The sequence below is a fragment of the Pezoporus flaviventris genome, unplaced genomic scaffold, assembly GCF_033815535.1.
Source record: "Pezoporus flaviventris isolate CSIRO_AGI_PZ_B2104156 unplaced genomic scaffold, CSIRO_AGI_Pfla_v1 ptg000154l, whole genome shotgun sequence".
In the NCBI taxonomy this organism is placed as follows: domain Eukaryota; kingdom Metazoa; phylum Chordata; class Aves; order Psittaciformes; family Psittacidae; genus Pezoporus; species Pezoporus flaviventris.
In genome coordinates, this window is record NW_026892702.1 from 1,791,631 (window position 1) to 1,811,030 (window position 19,400).

General features: G+C 47.0%; 2 protein-coding genes across 3 annotated transcripts in view; both read left to right on the plus strand.

Annotated features, from left to right (window-relative positions):
- The window catches only part of RPL12 (ribosomal protein L12), a 136,450-nt gene that overhangs the window by 56,912 nt on the left and 60,138 nt on the right, over positions 1-19,400 (plus strand). The window lies entirely within an intron of this gene.
- PNPLA7 (patatin like phospholipase domain containing 7) overlaps positions 1-19,400 on the plus strand; it is a 124,840-nt gene that overhangs the window by 25,747 nt on the left and 79,693 nt on the right. For both annotated transcript variants that reach the window (XM_061479747.1, XM_061479746.1), the window contains 5 exons: positions 223-369; positions 4,671-4,748; positions 5,583-5,788; positions 10,920-11,051; positions 12,341-12,464. In XM_061479747.1, the coding sequence (XP_061335731.1) occupies positions 223-369; positions 4,671-4,748; positions 5,583-5,788; positions 10,920-11,051; positions 12,341-12,464 (687 nt within the window). The remainder of the gene's footprint in view (positions 1-222; positions 370-4,670; positions 4,749-5,582; positions 5,789-10,919; positions 11,052-12,340; positions 12,465-19,400) is intronic.

The following is a 19,400-nucleotide window of genomic DNA, read 5'->3' on the forward strand; positions in this document are numbered from 1 at the left end:
CTTCCACATGCTGTGATGAGTAACTTTGTTTGACTTGAGTGTCAAGCCTTGCAGAGAAATACCAGGATAATGAAGTTAGCAAGCTGTTGCTTTTAAAAGCCTAGCTTTTTTTTCCTGCAGGCCACCAGTTGTGGGTAGAGAACACAGATGATATGGCAAGTTTTTGCTGGGTAGGTGCCAATTCTGATCTTTAAATCAATACTTGTGTACCTGTTCTTGCAGTCGATACTGAAGAAGTCTGTGACCGTGGCAGAAGCTCCTTCAGCAGTCTTCCATTATAGCGCTGTGCAAGATGTCTGTAACACCAAACATATTGATGCCATCGTCGAAGCAGCAAAGAAAGACCTTTCAACCTTGATGAAACTTGATGTAAGTGATTGCAGGAAGAAGTGGCTTTGGTTTTGCTTTTCATCTCTTTCTGCTAAGCACCAAGAAGTAAATTGTCTCCCTGGTATACTGTGGACTGGCGGAGTGGTTTCTTCTCTGGTCTGTTGAAGTTATTAGCAGCACTGCAATAAATCTGCATTATTCTGCCATATGAAAAGACCCTATGAAATGCAGTGCACGGATCTTTCCTCACTGTGTACAGAGTTATCTGGGTAAGAAGTAAATGTGCAATTTCTGCTGCCTTGTAATTTCATGCTCTCATGTCCTGTGTGAAGAAGTGGTGTAAGGGCATTCAGGTGATGGCTGAATGCATTAATCTGTTGGCACAGCACTGAGTGCCTTGATGGCTTTTGGAATTGAAGCTGTGTGTTTGGCCAAGGGCTGTGAGTGCATTTCAGAGCTGAGGGACTGTGCCATGCCCGTTGGTGCCCTTGCAGGTGTCACTGGTGAGCTGAGCCCCTGCTTATCACTTCTCTGTTGTAAGAAGGAATGAAAATGTTTGTTTTCATCATTCCTATGATTCCAGCTGCATTTCACTACAGAGGTGTCTCTATTCATGCAGCTAATAGGGCAATTTGTGGAAACAGTGCATCTGTCTCAATCAGTCCCAACTATCCTGGTTTTCTTTCAGCATGTATTTCACTACCTGAAGGGTGGGATGCTGCCAGAGGCCTGGGCACAGCTGCTGCAGCCTCGTTCTCTGCTTCAAGAGCTCTCACCAAACAACACTTGCTAGAACTTAGAAGCATTTACTTTTGGATTTTAACATTCCAAATTATTCCTCTTGCATCTTCCAGTTCTTGGTTGTGATCCTTCAGTTGCCAGCAGTGGGGCTTGAGATGCCCGATCTGCAGTCTCTGGTTTGGCAGAGGGTGCTGTACTGGCTGTCGCCTGCAGGAGAGTTAACTCTCTTGTTAGGTTAATTGTAAGTTTGGGTTTTTTTTTCAGGCATTTATCTGCTCACAAAAGGTTACAGACTATTTTACAATTACCTAAATGGCAGATGGAATAAAGCAGGACTAGCTACTTCCATCTGTTCTGATCAGCCTCCTGTTCCTGACAGGACTGGCCTCACACACTGCCTGTGACACAAGTTTGTATCCAATATACAACTGGTGTCTTCCTTTTTAGATTTTTGGATCATGAGCAAAAATTCCAAGATCACTGAAGCTCCCAATTACAGCACTTCTGATTTATTTTTTTTAATCTAGAGTAAATTTCTCAGTAATTGACAAGTGAACAGATTAAAGTTACTTGCAACAGCATCATAGAATCCCAGCCTGGTTTGGGTTGGAAGGGACCTTAAAGCTCACCCACTTCCAACCCCTACCATGGGCAGGGACACCTTCCACTAGAGCAGATTGCTCCAAGTGCCATCCAACCTGGCCTTGAACGCTGCCAGGGATAGGGCAGCCACAGCTTCTCTGTGCCAGTATAGGCAGTGTCTGTAGCATGAGGATCTAAGTAATCATGAAATAAGGTAGGAGATCTAAATAATGAAGTAAGGGAGGTTTTTCAGACTTTGATGTTGTAACAACTCAGTTTGTCACAAGCAAATAAGAAATGGATGGAATGTAGCCGGATCTCATTTAAAGGTCAGTGTTAGTTTTTCTATGCAGGATTAGCAAAAGTCAAGTCTTCTCCAGGCAATGGAAGAAAAATCTTACTGTAGTTTGAAATGTGTTCAATACTGCTTTCATAGAGGAAGAAAATAAATCCTGTGAGCTCTTCTCTTAAAACATCAGCTCAGAGCTTTTATTTCTTAGCTGGTTGGAGGCATTTGAAGTTGTCATTTTTTCAGAGCAGCCCATCAGTATGAATCAAACCCTGATGTTATGATGTCAGGTGGGGTGGGGGTTTCTGGTTAGGTGGGGTTTTTATGAGACTGTAAGAAAGAGTGGGGAGGATCATTTGCTTTAGGAGGAAGGTGGTGTTATTTCAAATGCCCTTTAGGTATTTGACTTCAGGATTAAGATTTTTCCTTTTGTTTTAAATAACTTGAATTCCTTGGATCCCTGGCACAAATGGTTTTCTATCTCGTACAACTTTCCCATATTTTCAGCTTTATCTGCAGTTAGGAATGAGAGTTAATGTTGCAGGGTGTATCTTCTGCCTGAGTTACAACAAAACAATGGTGTGTCCCAGTTAATTCCTGCTTTTGGTGAGTGTTTAGAAGTGTTTTGTGTTTTCACTTCTGCATCACAAACCTCTGCTAGTAACACCAAGAAGGAAACTTGCTGTGAAATGGGTTCAGTTGTGCTGGTGACTTCTTTTCCTAAAAGCAAGTGGCTGGGGGAGGCTGAAGAGGGTCAGTGGGAGGTTGTTCAGCTCAAACCCTGTAACTGTGAGGTGCTGGATTTGGGGTTGCTGGTCTGGCCCATTCAAGAGAGTACGTGCCAGATAGGATGGACCATGTCTGTGATCTCGTTTGTAACCTCCTTCATTGCTTACTCAGGGTTGTAATAGCACAGAAAATAGGATTTCAAGGTCTGCTTGGAGGTCTTTCAGGCTCTTTTCATGCCCAAGGCAGAATCCAATATTGCTCAGTCATTTCTGGCAGGTTTTTGACTCAGCTGCTCTTAAAGCTTTCCAGTGCTGAGCACAGCTTTGTGTGCAATGTACTCCAGTCCTTTAAGAGTCTGAGACACGAAGAAAATCCTTGCAACAGTTTTTGTAGGAGCTAATGCAGCAGAGAAAGCTGCTGGTAAGCAGAGCTCACTGGGGAGCCTGTATTCCCTTACTGTGAGACACTTCCATAGTTAGAGCTCTGCCTATAAGAGTCGGTAATTCCCTACAACCATAAATGTATAAATATAGCAGAACCATCACAGGAATTAGTTGATATTGCTGAACTGCAATATTTTGACAGGTGCTTGTCAGGTTTCCTGCATTGGACACGTTCCCATCAAACAGATTGCTTTCAATAAAACTGTTTTTTCATTAAGATCTGTTCTTTTTATCAGCTGGAGGTGGAAAGAGTAATTCTGATTATTTCACTTGCTCTATTTTTTCCAACCAAAATGAGCAGAGGAAACCCTGCAGAGCAATGGCAATGGTAAAGTGTTTATGTCTCTGCTGTTGTTTCCTGCTGCAGTGAGGTTCATGACTATGGGCAGGTTCTGCTGAGGGGCTTGTGCTGAGCTGTATCACTGTGCACACAGCTCTTGCTCGTGGTGCTTCTGCCTCTGTGGGGAAGTCCTGGACTTAGCTTAATGCAAGAGCCACATAACTGAGCCGAGGTTTTGCCCCTACCTATTTGGATGATGCTGACAAAATCATACAATCACAGAGTGGTTTGGATTGGCAGGGACCTTAAAGCTCATCCAGCTCCAGCCCCTGCCACGGGCAGGGACACCTTCCACTAGAGCAACTTGCTCCAAGCCCCTGTGTCCAACCTGGCCTTGAACACTGCCAGGGATGGGGCAGCCACAGCTTCTCTGGGCACCCTGTGCCAGTGCCTCAGCATCCTCACAGGGAAGAGCTTCTGCCTAAGAGCTCAGCTCAGTCTCCCCTCTGGCAGGTTAAAGCCAAAAATGTTGAGATTCTGAAGACTTGCTGCTTTGGGTGGAAGATATGCCAAAGCAAAGGTGGCCTCAAGCACTAGGGTTTGATGCTGACTGCATGTGGACACCAAATTGCATGGGCAGTTCTTTGAGATGGAAAGAAAACATTATCTCCCTGCTTGCTGGCTGTCCCTCTGTACTCAGGATGATGGTGCTGACCAGTTTATGAGCTGGAAAAGAGTCTCTGATCAGCTGAGACACTTAACTGGATCAGCTCCTTGCCATTGCAAGGGTTTGGGTTCAAGTCTAAATCAAGGGCAAGCTTTTAGACAGACCCTCCCTCCCGTGTGCTTTTCAGTCAGGAGGAAAATTCCCACTCTCCTGTGCAATCCGCATGGGCAGGGACACAAGGATTCATTACTTTGGGGAAGCTTCCTTTGAAAGTAACTTCGTGCTTCATGATTTTCATACCAGCAGATCGGGATCTCATTTTGTTATAGACCCTTAAAAGAACCTGGGGGCAGAACTGGCAAATACAAACTCATTGAGAATCCAAGTCTGATCATTGAAACGAATTAAACCTGGTTTTTCTTCTGGAAGAAATGGCTGTTGGGGAGAGAAGCACAAAAATCATGCACCATCTTTTAAAGAGACTCAAGCACTTATAACATTGTCTTTAGTAATTGTTCTTGTTTGCTTTCTTTGGATGCTTCCTCACATCTTGGATCTTTACGTGAGCACAGACCAGTAAATTGTCCCCTCTACACCCTTTCTCTCCAGGATCCTTCGCTGCTGAATGGCAAAGTGACGCTGCACCAGGTCACTGCTGGGACTGTGCTGTCGAGGCAGGGAGATCAGGTGAGTGAGCATCTCCTTGGGAGGAGAGAGCACCCAAGTGTGGCTCAATCTTTGCCCCCCATCATAAGGTATTTATACACATTGATGGTAAATAAAACGTTCCCACATGACCCCTCCCAAGGCTTCTCTTCTCCAGGTGAAGCAATCCCAGCTTGTAGCCTTCCTGTGCAGTGAGTAGTAGTGTAGCCAGAGCTAGAGTCTCTGGTGCCTGTGTTCAGCAATTAGGTACCTTCAGAGAAGGTACAGGCTGTCATAATTCCATCCCTCTGGAGGAGCTGCAGAGTGAGGGAAGCCTTTTGCCATGCTCCACACTGCAGGCTTTCAGTGCTGTCTCTCAGTTGCAGTATGTTTTCCCCCCATACAATAGAAATTCCATGTTATTTGTTTATAGAAAACTATTTAGGATACAATGAGATTCCTTTATTGTAACACTGTGTAAATAGAGCAGGTTCTGCAAAGCAGCTGAGGGGCTGCTCCAGTTCCAGAGCTCCTGTGTTCTGCTCAGCTGACCTGGGATGTCGCTCTCCGTGCAGCTGCGATTACCCTGTTATCTCCATTTGCAATTATGTTGTTATTCCTCGAGATCTCACAGATGCAGCCTTTATTTTCATAACCATACAAAGAGAAACACATTTGTCAATATTGTGGCTGCTTAGTTTTAAATATTCATAACCTGCTTTTAATAATTCACTATTGTGTCTTATTTTATCACCTAATTGTTCAAAACCAGAGGGAGCTTTGTGGAAGACAGATTGGTCATGGTAGTTCTGTCACTGTGATAATTGGTTTAGAATCTTTGGGGATTTTATTGAGCTCTTCTTCTGTTTTTTCCAGGATGTTAATGTTTGCTTTGTGGTTTCGGGGATGCTTCATGTGTACCAGCGGAAGATAGACTCGGAGGAGGACACCTGCCTGTTCATTACCCACCCAGGAGAGCTTGTGGGGCAGCTCGCAGTCCTGACTGGGGAACCACTGATCTTCACCATCAAGGCCAATCGAGACTGCAGCTTCCTCTCCATCTCCAAGTCCCATTTCTATGAGTGAGTTCTGATGTGAAAACATATATTGGTTTCTTTTTTCTTTTTTCTTTGAAATCATTTATTGATTTTGGGAATGGATGGAGAGCATCCCAGAAACCAACCAATGCTGGGCTGCATCCCCTGAGTGTGAGCAGCAGCTTGAGGGAGGGGATCCTCCTCTGCTGCACTCTGGGGAGACCCCCCCTGGAGTCCTGATCCAGCTCTGGGGCAACAGCACAAGAGGGATGTGGAGCTGTTGGAGCGAGCCCAGGGAGCTGCTGCAAGGGCTGGAGCAGCTCTGCTCTGGAGCCAGGCTGAGAGAGCTGGGCTGGGGCAGCCTGGAGAAGAGAAGGCTCCTGAAGGGGAGACCTGAGAGCAGCTCCAGTGCCTAAAGGGGCTGCAGGAAACCTGGAGAGGGGCTTGGGACAAGGGCCTGTAGGGACAGGCCAAAGGGAATGGCTTTAACCTGCCAGAGGGGAGACTGAGCTGAGCTCTTAGGCAGAAGCTCTTCCCTGTGAGGGTGCTGAGGCGCTGGCACAGGGTGCCCAGAGGAGCTGTGGCTGCCCCATCCCTGGCAGTGTTCAAGGCCAGGTTGGACACAGGGGCTTGGAGCAAGCTGCTCTAGTGGAAGGTGTCCCTGCCATGGCAGGGGTTGGAACTGGATGAGCTTTAAGGTCCCTTCCAGCACAAACCAGGCTGGGATTCTATGATTAAGCCCTTACCAGTCAGTCATCTCAGCTCTTCATTGTTCTGGGACTATTACAGATCTTTCTTTTTCTCCTCTAAAAAGCCTGTTTCCAATTCTCTGCATTTTAGGATCAATGTGATCTTCCAGCTTTGCATCTTCGCAAGTTCTCTTGAATCCCAAGCTTTATATCACTTCTGTTCCCATATTTGAAAGTGTCACTGTAGAAAGTCTTTGAGAACCATGAAGTTTCTGCAAGTTTGTTCTTTTTTGCTTAGAACTCTGAGGATAAAAAACTTGTTGATAAAATTAGAAGTAAGTTTTGTCTTTCTCTTTTTGTTCCAAATTCTGTACTCATAGTTCTACAGCACCAGGCTTTGTCCTTTGCTCAGAGCCTTCCTTCCAGGAACAACTGGTTCTTGGCTCCTACCTTACTGACAAGAAGTTTGACAAGAGCCTCCATTATTCTGCAGAATTCCTTTCTTTTCTTGTCAAATGCATTACTCTATTTCTTTGAGCTGCCTAGAGCATTGTATTAGGTTTTTTTTCAGTAATTAATGAGAGGGCAAAGCAGAAAGAACATGGTCAATAGTTGCCATTAGGCAACAAGCACAGTAATGCAATGGCCCATGGTTTAGAATTACATGTTGGATGTTGGACGACAGATTCAGTCCTTTTCACTGCAACTTTGGGGCAGGAGCCTTTTACTTGGTAGTAACATGACTGAATAACTGTCTGTAAATGTAGGGTTTAAGCACAGGGGTGACACCACCTAATTATATAGTAGATACCTTAACTGCTCTGCTGTTTTGCTGGAGTGATGTACTAAGTGTGCAGTGCCTACGCTGCAACTGTTGGTGTCTCTTGAGGAACAGTGTAATCAGGCTGTCACCAGCTCTCCTAAGGGAACATGTTCAGGTTCTGCAGTACGAGGGACTCATGTTTCTGCTTCAGTAAATCTCTCAGTTTGGAGTCTGAGCCATGTGCACTTGCCAGAGAAGCAGGAATTGTTTGATTTGGTTTTGCTATTGCCAGCCAAGCTGAGTATCACATTGCATCCACATCCCCATGAATATCTGCGTAGGTCCCAAGCTTCCACAGATGCCAGTTTAGCCCTTGCTGTATTTGGGGAGCTTTCTAATAAAGAAGCCTCAGGTTCCCTTTACAAACAGGCTTCTTCAGTACAATGCTTTGGGGTTTAATTTTCCCAGTGCCAGCTATGTTTGAAGCAGAAGGGCAAAGATGAAGATGCTCAAGTGAGAGGAAGGGAGCCTGGCTGATGCATGGGGAAAACCCCTGCTTTTCATTTCTTGTGCATGAGGGTGGGCTTTTACCTTCTGTGCTAATACTCTTGTAGAAGCTCTACAGCACAGAGTGAAATAACAGAGCACTCCAGATGGAGATAAAAGCAGCCTGTTAGTAGTTTACATTCTGAATGCATTAAGTATTAAGATACGTATCTTGAGGGAGGAACAGGAGTAAATGGGTTTTATTGATCGCAGCGAACAGCCTGTGTGGGAGGTGGCTTTGAGTGGTAAATAGGCAAGTAGAGTAAAACCAGTCAGCTAAACCAGTCAGGGGCTTTCAGGGAGTTCATTTAACTCTTGGATCAGGCAAGAAGGGGGATAGGGCTGGGCTGGGTGTTCTGTGTGTGATGAGGGGTTAGCCTTGTCTGTTTATCAGTGTTTCTCGTGGTGTTCCTCTTCCAGCTCCGTCTTTTGCTCCAAGTTAGGTTCATGTGGTAAGGTTTCCATAAGATAACATGTTGTCACGTGCAGTAGTAGCTTCTCAAACCCAAGGGGGTCTGTAGGTATCTGAGTGCGGGACATGGAAACCTCAGTGCAGGAGAGGAAAACTGGCCTGCTTTTCCATAACCTTTAGGTGGATGGATTTTAAACCATGCTGAATGGAGGAGCTGGTGTTCAGTTTAATTCACCTCCTAGCACATACGAGTGCAGGGGTATAAGTTTGATGAGCTCAGTGTGGCACTGGGATTGATGCAGATGAATCTCTTATGTTTCAATTTCAGGGATTTGGGCTGAAGAAGCTTTGTTATGGCAAAAAGTAGGAATAGGAGGCACTGGGTAAGGTGAGCAGGTAGCAGGAATGCTGCCTGCAGCACCCTGTGTGCTGCAGTGGGTCCACAGCCACTGTCAGCTTTGGTCTCTTGCTGCAGCTACAGGACTAAGGAATGAGAGATCTGATGTGTTAGAAACTTTAGGGCAGATTCTGTGCTACATCCAGGCAGTAAAGAGCTCCTGTTGAGTCTGCTTTTGCTGTTGTGTTCCAGGGTTAGGAACTGTGTTTCTGTTGTGGGGCAAAGACAATGCTTCTTTCATGCCTTTCTGTTCATAAATAGTTAGGGTTGGAAAGGACCTTAAGATCATCCAGTTCCAACCCTGCTCCCATAGGCAGGGACACCTCCCACTAAACCACGTCACCCAAGGCTCTGTCGACCCAGGCCTTGACCACCGCCAGGGATGGAGTAGTCACAGCTTCCTTGGGCAACCCATTCCAGTGCCTCACCACCCTTACAGTAAAGAACTTCCTCCTTATATCCAATCTAAACTTCCCCTGTTTCAGTTTTAACCCGTTACCCCTTGTCCTATCACTGCAGTCCCTGATGAAGAGTCCCTCCCCAGCATCCCTATAGGCCCCCTTCAGACACTGGAAGCTGCTCTGAGGTCTCCACGCAGCTTCTCCAGGCTGAACAGCCCCAACTTCCTCAGCCTGTCTCCATACAGGAGGTGCTCCAGTCCCTGATCATCCTCGTGGCCTCCTCTGGACTTGTTCCAACAGTTCCATGTCCTTTTTATGTTGAGGACACCAGAACTGCACGCAGTGCTGCAAGTGAGGTCTCACAAGAGCAGAGTAGAGGGGCAGGATCACCTCCTTGGACCTGCTGGTCACGCTCCTTTTGATGCAGCCCAGGATACGGTTGGTTTCTGGGCTGTGAGCGCACACTGAAGCCAGCTCATGTTCATTTTCTCATCAGCCAACACCCCCAAGTCCTTCTCCTTGGGCTGCTCTGAATCTTTTCTCTGCCCAACCTGTAGCTGTGCCTGGGATTGCTCCGGCAAATTGCTGTCATCTGTTCATCAGGGTGCAAGGTTAGATACAAAGCTCACATGGCTGGTGCTTAGTGAGAGTTCCCACCTAGGCAAAGCGATCATAGAATCCCAGACTGGGTTGGGTTGGAAGGGACTTTAAAGCTTCTCCAGTTCCAACCCCTGCCACAGGCAGGGACACCTTCCACTAGAGCAGCTTGCTCCGAGCCACATCCAACCTGGCTATGTTTGGTATCCTAACTAGATTTTATTATGGCAGAAATATGCAGAAAACATACCAAGTAGTTATCATTTTTTCTCTTTGTTTCAATCCATGTGTGGCTTTACCGTAGCTCCCTCACCTCTCTGTGTGTGCACGTCACGTACCAGCTCTGTGGACACGTACCTGCTCCTTTGTGAATCATGCTGTCTGCTGTGAAATAACTGAGTTTTGGTAGTCTGCTGTCAGTTGTTCTTGGTGCTGCTCAGGAACAGAAAAGATAAGATGTCCTAACAAGTACCCCAGCTTGAGATGTGTGTAATCAGTCCACTCCTGTGGAGTAGTGCTTCAGTAGCAATGGGAATGCTTACTCACTGATCTTTAGTCTGAAAGGAATGAGAAATAAGCCATTCCTGAGCAGTTATCAGGTGTCTGTGGGAGCCATTTCCTGGCAGTCAGGGTGTTTGCAGTTAGCCCTGGCAGAACCTTCTCAGAGTTTTCCAGCGTGGGACAGGCATGGAATGACGTGGTGTCTCCATTACTAGAGACTTCCGAGCATCACTCAAAAGACTGAGTGTGAAGATCAGAAGATGTTTCAATTCTTTGTGCTCTTTGCAACAGGGAAAAGGGAACAGTTGAAATATCAAGCTGGTCTCTCGTTTTCAAGAGCATCACGCTGTACATACAATACATTTCTGACCTTATGTAAAATCATGGGGGAGCAGTGAGCACATGCATGTTTGAGAGACTGGGAGGTGCAGAACAGCAGGAAGAGCTCATCCTCTGAGCAGTGAGAATGTTTCCTGAGTCATAAGAGGCCTGGGAGAAGGGGGAGGTTGGGAGGGTGGTTCAGAGAAGTGCTTCAGTGGTTCCTTCCATCCCTCTGCTCTCTTAGGGAAGAGAATTGGGCCGGGGAGCAGGATTGAGTTGGCATCCTGCTAACTCAATCCTGCTGCTCCTCGGACAGGGCAGCCTTTGAGTGGCATTCCATCTGGATGGGTTAAAAGGCTGGCCAGCCCTGCGCTTTGTCAGGTTGCCACTGATGTGGTGTGGTTAGGCAGCAGAGTGTGTGTATACAGAGATGTATGAACTTCTGCGTTAACACCTGTGTGTCTTAAGTTGCATTGGGATGTTGGGCCTGTGGGTACAGATTCCTGTTTCGGGGAAGTTCTTGACTAACACTTGTGTTCTCCCCTCCAGGATAATGCGGTCGCAGCCAAGCGTGGTTCTCGGCGTGGCCCACACTGTGGTGAAGAGGATGTCCCCATTTGTTAGGCAGATGGACTTTGCCCTGGACTGGATGGAGGTTGAGGCTGGGCGAGCTGTTTACAGGTGTGCTGTGGACAGAACTGTATCTTATCTGTTGAATATTTCATATCTCATAGTTCAGGAGCTCTGCTCCCTTGGTGATATACAGCAGAAGAAACTCCCTGGACTGAGTTTATTGACTCTTCATCAGGTTTTTCTGTTTGCCTGTTTTGAGATGATTTTCTTTCTGCAGTACCCTTCAACACTGCTTCAGTCCCTTATCTCCAGATGTAATTAAAATTCCTTCATACTGTTCCTTCTCCTTTATGAGCCTCGGCAAGCTTTTGAAGTGACTTAAACTGAGAGGTGCTGGCACAGGATGCCCAGAGAAGCTGTGGCTGCCCCATCCCTGGCAGTGTTCAAGGCCAGGTTGGACACAGGGGCTTGGAGCAAGCTGCTCTAGTGGAAGGTGTCCCTGCCAGTGGCAGGGGTTGGAGCTGGATGAGCTTTAAGGTCCCTTCAACCCAAACCCAGCTGGGATTAAGAGATAGACAGTGATATGTTCTGGTGGTGGCTTCTGTATTTTTAAGGGCACAAACATCTTTTGCTCAAATAGTTTATCAGCCTTTCCAAATTAAACAACGAAACTCAAAGGTAATCCAGTTAGACTTACTCAAAATAAATAGAAAATAGGCACTGCACGTTATGTTTAAGGGCAAAAGTTATCCTTGGGAAAACTTAATTTATGGATTTTTGTGCTAGGAGGCATTTGAGCAATTATATATTTGCTGCAGTGTTGAGAGAATAAAGTCTAATTTAATGCATGTTCTATAGAATCTGTAGTTTTCATTTTCATAACAACACCTGCAGCACCAATACTAAAGAAAGTTTTGGGTTACTTTGTGCATCAAAGCACAGAATCCCAGCCAGGTTTGCGTTGGAAGGGACCTTAAAGCTCCTCCAGCTCCAACCCCTGCCATGGGCAGGGACACCTTCCACTAGAGCAGCTTGCTCCAAGCCCCTGTGTCCAACCTGCCCTTGAACACTGCCAGGGATGGGGCAGCCACAGCTTCTCTGGGCACCCTGTGCCAGCGCCTCAGCACCCTCCCAGGGAAGAGCTTCTGCCTAAAATCTAATCCAAATCTCCCCTCTTCAATATTAAAGCCATTCTCCCTTATCCTGTCACCTTTTAACAGGTACCTGCTTGGTTTCTTGTTTGCTTGTTATGTTCAACTGTTAACTAAATAGGAGCAAATGTGTTCCTATGTCCTCTAAGCCAGGCAGGGAAAGCTGATCAGCTTTTGAAGACTCTTGATGCATTTGCTGAGCAGAGCTGCTTCACTGATCCTTGTTCCTGGTTATTCTCCCTGCAGGCAGGGAGACAAGTCAGACTGCACGTACATTGTGTTGAACGGTCGCCTTCGCTCAGTCATTCGAGTGGATGATGGCAAAAAGCACCTGACGGGTGAATACGGCCGAGGAGACCTCATTGGGGTGGTAAGAGACATTTCTGAACAAATTGTTTGCCTGAGAAAGACACGAAAACCACCAAAATCTTGCTCTGCTCAGCTGTTAATCTTAGTGAAGGGCTTTCACACGCTGGAAAGATGGAAAATCCCTTCTACTTGGAAACTTTATATACTAATACATGAATGGGATTATTAGGCTTGATTTAAAAAGAAAGTAAACAGAAAGCTACAGCCCAACCAAAAAGCCCTGCCCGATGCTCTTCTGTGGTGTGGGTTATTCTTTTTTCACATTGAGAGGAGCACAGCCTGGGGGAATAGTTCAAGAATTACAGGAATGTGAACTAAATGGTGATTTGAATAAATTCAGTGTCAAGGAAAGATTCATTCTGGCTGGGGCGGCCTGGAAGTGTCTAGTGCAGCCTCTCAGAGGTAACTTCAGAGCTGCATCAAGTTGTCCAGGGGTTGTGTAGTTCTTAGAAGTTATTAAAGCAACTTTAGATTTCTAAGTTGTACCATTTATCCATGTTTAATTTCTCTATGTTCATTTGTTGTTTCTCAGGTCTAGTTCACAACTGGAGCAGGGTCCTACATCATCAGTATATGTGGCTTGTTTGATTTGTGTTTAACATTGGAGGGTTTCTGAAGGTCTGATACTGTTGTTCAGGCCCTATTCTGCTTTCTAAGCTGAAAACTAAGTATTTCATGTGTAACTGTTATAGCCAGAATGAGCCTGCCTCTGAATAAAGGAAACACAATAGCTGGTATTCATCCAATGGGAAGGAATTATTGTTTATAGAGATCAAGAGGAAGAGGAAGGAGCTGTATGAGGCTGTTTCCCTCTAGAGAGCTGATTCAGGGTTGTGCTGATTGCAAAAGATGATGGGTTTCAAAAGGGGCATGATCCAGCAGTTGAGCATTACCTGGAGAAGAGGTTCTCCCCTGCTGCCGTGCCTGTCTCCTGTGAGCCCTGTCTCTCTCTGTCCCTGGAGCAGGAGCACGATGCCAGCAGTGTGAGATGTCCTGGTGTCTCCTGGTGACCCACAGACCAGGATCTGTGTTGTACAGGGCTTGTGGCAGAGATCCCATGTGCTCTGAGAGACCGGGAGCTGACCTGACATAGAATCCCAGCCTGGTTTGTGTTGGAAGGGACCTTAAAGCTCATCCAGCTCCAACCCCTGCCATGGGCAGGGACACCTTCCAGTAGAGCAGCTTGCTCCAAGCCCCTGTGTCCAACCTGGCCTTGAACACTGCCAGGGATGGGGCAGCCACAGCTTAAGGATATCTTCTCAAGATCAGTGCTACTTCTGGCTGAGGAGTTCTGTGGGCTTGGGATGTCCTTGGAGAAGCAGGGCTGTTCTTGAGTTTGCTGGAACAGTCACAAATTTAGTTTGTTCTTTTTTGGGGCTATCTCTTCAGGTACCTCATAAAAGGTAAAATGACATGGTTTGGCAGGAACAAAAGCTGAGATCTTTTGTGACTAATCCTGCTGGTATGAGGCCTTTCGGTGTGCGAATAAGGGTTTGTCAGTTTTGTCACATACAAGCAGTTTCCTGCTCTTTTCCCTTCTTCCTTTCACCAGTGATGGTTTGCAGCTTCACTCTCGAGCTTCTGGAGTTTTGCAGAGCTCCTGCGTTAAAACAACGAGCTGTTGTACCTTCTGAAAACAGTTCTGACTGACCGTGGAGTGCAGGCTCTGAACTCTACCTCCCTGTACAAGCACTTGAGCAGGTTTTGGCACAATGTTTCATGCTGGCTCAACTGTTGGTTGCACAGAAATGGAGGTTGTTTGAGTGGATGGACTGGGATGTGTTGGCTGTGACAACGCCGTGTTTACTGGTGAGTTCCTGAGCATGGGTACAGGAACACGCATAGAGTTGATGTTTGAAGCATAAGTCACTTTTCTGGATCCGTATTTGGAGAGGGGCTTTGGCCAAGGGCTGGTAGGGCCAGACCAAGGGGAATGGCTTTAACCTGCCAGAGGGGAGACTGAGATGAGCTCTTAGGCAGAAGCTCTTCCCTGTGAGGGTGCTGAGGCGCTGGCACAGGGTGCCCAGAGAAGCTGTGGCTGCCCCATCCCTGGCAGTGTTCAAGGCCAGGTTGGACACAGGGGCTTGGAGCAAGCTGCTCTAGTGGAAGGTGTCCCTGCCTGTGGCAGGGTTTGGAGCTGAAGGAGCTTTAAGCTCCCTTCCAACACAAACCATTCCATGTTATGACATGAATCACTTTGAAGACTTTTGTGACTCCTTGGACGTCATCGACTCCTTCCTGCCCACAGCTCCAGGCCCACTGACTCACGCTGCCATTTGTTGTACGAATCCTGATGCTCTGGCTGTCTTTTGAAAACATGGGGGAGGATTTGTGAGGATTGCCAGGATGAAGGTGGCCGTGCTTTGTGGAGGGCATAGCTGAAATGACATTTTTCCTTTTATAAAGATTTGTTTGTCCCCTTCTGCACGATTTGTTACGGCCTTTAAAAGCCTGCTGCAGGGTTGGGGTTTTTTCCCCTGAAATTGAAGCAACTGGATGGTTCGAGGTGCTTGCAGGGCATGAAATGAGCAGTTGGTAATTGGTGTTATGGTCACCTGGTGGCATGTTCCACTGGAGCCCCTCCAAGACCCCCCCACGGGCCCTAAAAAGATCCATGAGTCTGTAGTCAATGTATTTTTGTTTACTGCCTTTACTTCAGAACTTCAAAACTGCCGTGTGTCAGATGCAGGAGATGAGTCTCTGCCATGTCTGCTTGCAGAAGAAAAGCATGAAAAACTGAAGGATTTCAGACAAGATGTTATTTTTCAAGCATGTGCGTGTGCTCCCAGGGCTAAACTTGTGGCTCAAACTGTTTTGTTCCTTGCACTGACTCAATGGCATCTGTTTTGGAGGTCTGTCAGTTCAGGGGGAGAAGAACAGATCAGAAACTGAACTTTGCCTTCAGGTGGGGACTTGAAGAGCTGACGAGGACACTTACGTCAGGGGAAAATGATCCCAGCTCCATAAAAGCCTTTGTGGAGGGATGCTGCCCACTGCTTACTGCTGCTGTCCCTCTCCATGGGCAACTTCGGTTGCAGTATCTGGTCAGATCAAGTCAGAACTTGATTGAAAGCCTTCCAGGTAGTTTTTAAAGGACAGGGAGGAATCTCTTAGATACAGTTGACAGAATTTGACCCCTCTGAGGTGGAATATTTATTTGTTGGTGCTGTTGCTACAGAAGCACATATGGAAAGATGTTGATGTGTTAATTTTATTAATCATTATGTGAGCTAAAGGGTGACTCACAAGTGCTGTGCCCAGGTGCTCCCAGAGGAAACTGGAAAAGCCCACTGTGTGTCCCTAGAGTGGAAGGGATTCTCTTCACTGAGTTATTGATTTAAAATGACTGTATTAATGGTTGGTTGGTTTGGGGTTTGTTTTTGGTTTGTTTTCTTTTTTTCCCTTGATGCTGCTGCTTTGGTTCTGATCTTGGTTAACTGCTGCAAACTGTAGGTTTTACTCGTTAGCTTGATCTCATTGACACATTGTTTTTGTTACCATAGAATACCTTGAGCTTAAAGCTCATCCAGCTCCAACCCCTGCCACAGGCAGGGACACCTTCCACTAGAGCAGCTTGCTCCAAGCCCCTGTGTCCAACCTGGCCTTGAACACTGCCAGGGATGGGGCAGCCACAGCTTCTCTGGGCACCCTGTGCCAGCGCCTCAGCACCCTCACAGGGAAGAGCTTCTGCCTAAGAGCTCATCTCAGTCTCCCCTGTTCTGGCAGGTTAAAGCCATTCCCCTGGGCCTGTCCCTACAGGCCCTTGTCCCAAGCCCCTCTCCAGCTTTCCTGCAGCCCCTTTAGGCACTGGAGCTGCTCTAAGGTCTCCCCTTCAGGAGCCTTCTCTTCTCCAGGCTGATCCAGCCCAGCTCTCTCGGCCCACTGATATGCCTGTACATACCAGGAAACAGGCCCAGGCTGTGACATTTAGTGCTTTCCTAGCACCACTGATGAGGCTTGAGCAGTTCTTCAGTATTTTTTTACAACCTGCAAAGCAAGGTGTCCCAGAGGGGTGACAGGATCCCCGCTCCATGCATCTGTTGCCATGGGTGTTCTTTGCTTTTTGCATTGTTGGCAGGGCACTCGTGGGTGAGGAGGGGGGAAGAATATCCAACCAAGCTCTTGAAGAATAATTTCCTGAAGGATAAGTTATTTGTATACTGCCTGCTCCCCTCCAGCATCTGAAGGTGACAGAACCTTCTATGCAGTTGGCTTTTTATGCAAGTCAACACCTTGTCTCAGTTGGGTTCCTGGAGAATGGCAGCAGTGTTGGGAAGATGACTCAGTGCCAGCAGCTCTTAGGGGCCTCGGTGACAGCTGTTGTGCTTAGGGTATTTTTAAAGCTGTCTCTTATGTAGTTTATAGCCAGACTTTCTGGTGGGCACCTGCCTCTTACCACTTGTATGCCGTGCCTTAACCACAAACCTGCCAGCTCTCAAAGCACCCTATGGAGCAGGCAAGCTGCAGCGACGTTGTGCTTCATACAACCCCATGCAATGCTCCGGGCTTGGGGAAGAGTGGCTGGAAAGCTGCTCTTGGAAAAGGACCTGAGGGTGCTGATTGATGGAGCTGAACATGAGCAGCTTGTGCCCAGGCAGCCAAGAAAACCAGCAGCATCCTGGCCTGGATCAGCAATGGTCTGCCCAGCAGGACTGGGGCAGTGATCAACCCCCTGTCCTGGGCACTGGTGAGGCTGCACCTCAAACCCTGTGTTCAGCTCTGGGCCCCTCACTCCAAGAGAGACATTGAGGTGCTGGAGCAGGGCCAGAGAAGGGCAATGGAGCTGGTGCAGGGCCTGGAGCACAAGTGTGATGGGGAAGGGCTGAGGGACCTGGGGGGTTCAGTGTGGAGAAGAGAAGGCTCAGGGGGGACCTGATCGCTGCCTACAAGTGCCTGACAGGAGGATGGAGCCAGGAGGGGCTGGGCTCTGCTCCCAAGGAACAAGGGATGGGACAAGAGGAAACGGCCTCAAGCTGCCCCAGGGCAGGTTTAGATGGAGCTGAGGAACAATTCCTGCCCCAGAGGGTGCTCAGGCATTGGAACAGGCTGCCCAGGGCAGGGCTGCAGTCACCGTCCCTGCAAGTGTTCACACCCCGTGGAGACGAGGCCTCAGTGTCATGGGTCAGTGGTGGCCTTGGCAGTGCTGGGAATGGTTGGACTGGATGAGCTTAAAGGGCTTTTCCAATCTGGTTGGTTCTGTGATTCTGTAAAAGATCTTTTCTTATTCTCTTTAACAACCAGAATTCCCCTTCTTAATAGTAGGACTGTATCCAGTTGTTTTGGGGTATCAATATAGCAAAGCAAGTGCAGAAAGGTGTTTGTGCACTAGGATTTTATCTTAATGCAGGGCATGAGTGATAGGTGGCAGAACCCTGATGTGTCAGTGCTGCAGCACAGCAGCTCTGCTGTGGAAGAAATCACACTTCACATCCTAGAAATAATAGATATTTTAATTATTTTAGAGGTTAAGCTGTTCATCTCATTAGTACAGTTAAATGTGCATGGCCTTTATGCCTCTCAAAAGTTGAACACTGAGCACAGTCTGTAAATGGCTTATCATCTCCTCAGGGGCTTGGAGCATTGTGCTTTTGAAATGTAACACTAACAGAAATCTTTAATTGCTGAGTAATCCTCACCGGTATCAGGATTACACTTGTCAGGCCTTTGTTCTTTTGTCATTGTTAATGTTATCTACACCTCCCTCCTCTGATGAGTGCTCCTGTACAAAACAACTTGCAGCCTGCTTTTCTGGGCCATGTTTAAGCATGTGAATGGGTTTTGGCCAATTATTTGACTGATTTTTTTTCCAACCAGGACTACTTCATTTGCTAAAGCTTTAAGTTACTAAAGGGTATGTTTTGGGTTAATTCAGGTTGATGGTGCCTTGGGCATGCTCTGTGTGCAGCCTGTATCTGGAAACTGGAGGCGGCTGATGTCCAAGACATGGTTGGAGAAGGAGGTGTTCTCTTTCCATCTTTTCCACCATCTGTCTTGATAATGCTTTACTAAAAAATATTATTTTCCTAGCAGGGTCTTAGGTGTGAAATTGTGTTTTAAGAAAGCAAAGCCAAAACCCAAACAAACAAAACCCTAAACCCAGCCAACCCAAACCCAGAGCACACAGCAGCACCCCCCCGATATCTACCAGCAGCAAGGGAGACAGGGGAAGCTCTGGGGAATGAGTTCTCATTTGCACAGCTGAATTAAGGTCAGACTGAAGTGAGAAGCTCACTGTCCTGACTTCCAAACCCCTCCTGAGAGTGGATTTGCCTGAATTCAAGTCACTGGTCTGAGCCATCTGAACCTTTCTTTCCTACAAGCACCTTCACTTATGGTGTGACCTGTGGGTTCTATTTTTTCCCATTCTTATCTCTACAATAGTATATTCTTTTATCCACAACAGCTTACCTTTTATCTTCATTTTGCTCAAGTTCTAAACAGCTGATGAAAGAAAGAGACCTTTCACAACTGAAAGTTCTTGTGGGACAGATTAGTGGTCTCACTGCTGGCTGGGAAAACCACAGGCACAGCTTTGAGAGGCTCTGGTCTTACATGATCTGGCATTAGTGTTATGTGGGTAAGTCATTTGGCTTTGTAGCTGTCGCAGATAAAACTGCCAAGAGCTTTATCTCCTTAGCCGAATTCTTTTGAGTAGGAGGATTTTTGATGACAGATAGTGATAAGGTGCTGACCTGCTGGGCTTCTGATAGGTGATTACACACATTCAACTGTCATTCCTTAAGCTCTTTAATGTCTCTCTCCTGCTGGACTCCCTTGTGATGATATCACTGCTAGTGTCCAGCAATGATACAACTTCTGATCCCGCCTCAGGACAATCTTCCACCTCCCTTGCCTCCTGCTGCTTTCTCCCTTCCACTTTGGGAGATGCTGCCTGGGACTCAGCTGGCTGGTGAACGGCCAGGGTTAATGTTGCATT